The sequence below is a fragment of the Eimeria tenella genome, genomic scaffold (genome assembly GCF_000499545.2).
Source record: "Eimeria tenella Houghton genomic scaffold, Eth_scaff1864, whole genome shotgun sequence".
Classification (NCBI taxonomy): Eukaryota; Apicomplexa; class Conoidasida; order Eucoccidiorida; family Eimeriidae; genus Eimeria; species Eimeria tenella.
In genome coordinates, this window is record NW_013541702.1 from 678 (window position 1) to 1,335 (window position 658).

The following is a 658-nucleotide window of genomic DNA, read 5'->3' on the forward strand; positions in this document are numbered from 1 at the left end:
AAAAGTTTTTAGTTTAATTGCAAATGGTTTTTAGATCTTTTAAATGCCATTTTCTTCTTTTATTTTAATTTTCAAGTTTTGTTTTATTCGAATTCCTTCTGTTTGTTTATTTCCACTTTTTGTTTTAGCTTTCCACTCGTTTTCCTTCTTGCTGCTGCTGCTGCTGCTGCTTCTGCGCAGCAATTATCACCTGCAAGCAGCAGCAGCAGCAGCAAAAGCAGCAGCAGCAGCAGCAAAAGCAGCAGCAGCAGCAACAGCATTGTAGCAAGGGCAAGGAGCACCAGCAGCAGCAGCAGAAGCAACAGCCACAAACAGCAACAGCTGCTGCTGCAGCAACGTCCAGAAGCAGCAGCAGCAAAGTCAAGTTGCTGCAGCAGCAGCAGCAGCAGCAGCAGCAGCAGCTTACTTCTCTCATATAGTTCATCAGAGCTCTTGGGGACTCCGCCTTGTATAAACTTGTACCTGAAAAAAAAAAATTAAATAAATAAATGATAAATAAATAATAAATAATAAATAAATAGATAATAAATCATAAATAATTAGCCGCAAATAATAATAGACAATGTATAAATAATAAATAATAAATAATAAAACAAATAAGAGCGAACAAATAAAAGAAGGGAAATAAAAGATTTATTTAAAATTAAAAACCATTTCA

The 658-nt window shown here is 35.7% G+C and overlaps 1 protein-coding gene across 1 annotated transcript in view; it reads right to left on the minus strand.

Moving 5' to 3' along the window:
• Positions 1-124: 124 nt before the first annotated feature.
• ETH_00040280 (ribulose-phosphate 3-epimerase, putative) overlaps positions 125-658 on the minus strand; it is a gene marked incomplete at both ends in the record, with an annotated part of 3,907 nt that continues 3,373 nt past the window's right edge. The window contains 2 exons of the mRNA XM_013373977.1: positions 125-190; positions 407-462. Of these exons, the coding sequence (XP_013229431.1) occupies positions 125-190; positions 407-462 (122 nt within the window). The remainder of the gene's footprint in view (positions 191-406; positions 463-658) is intronic.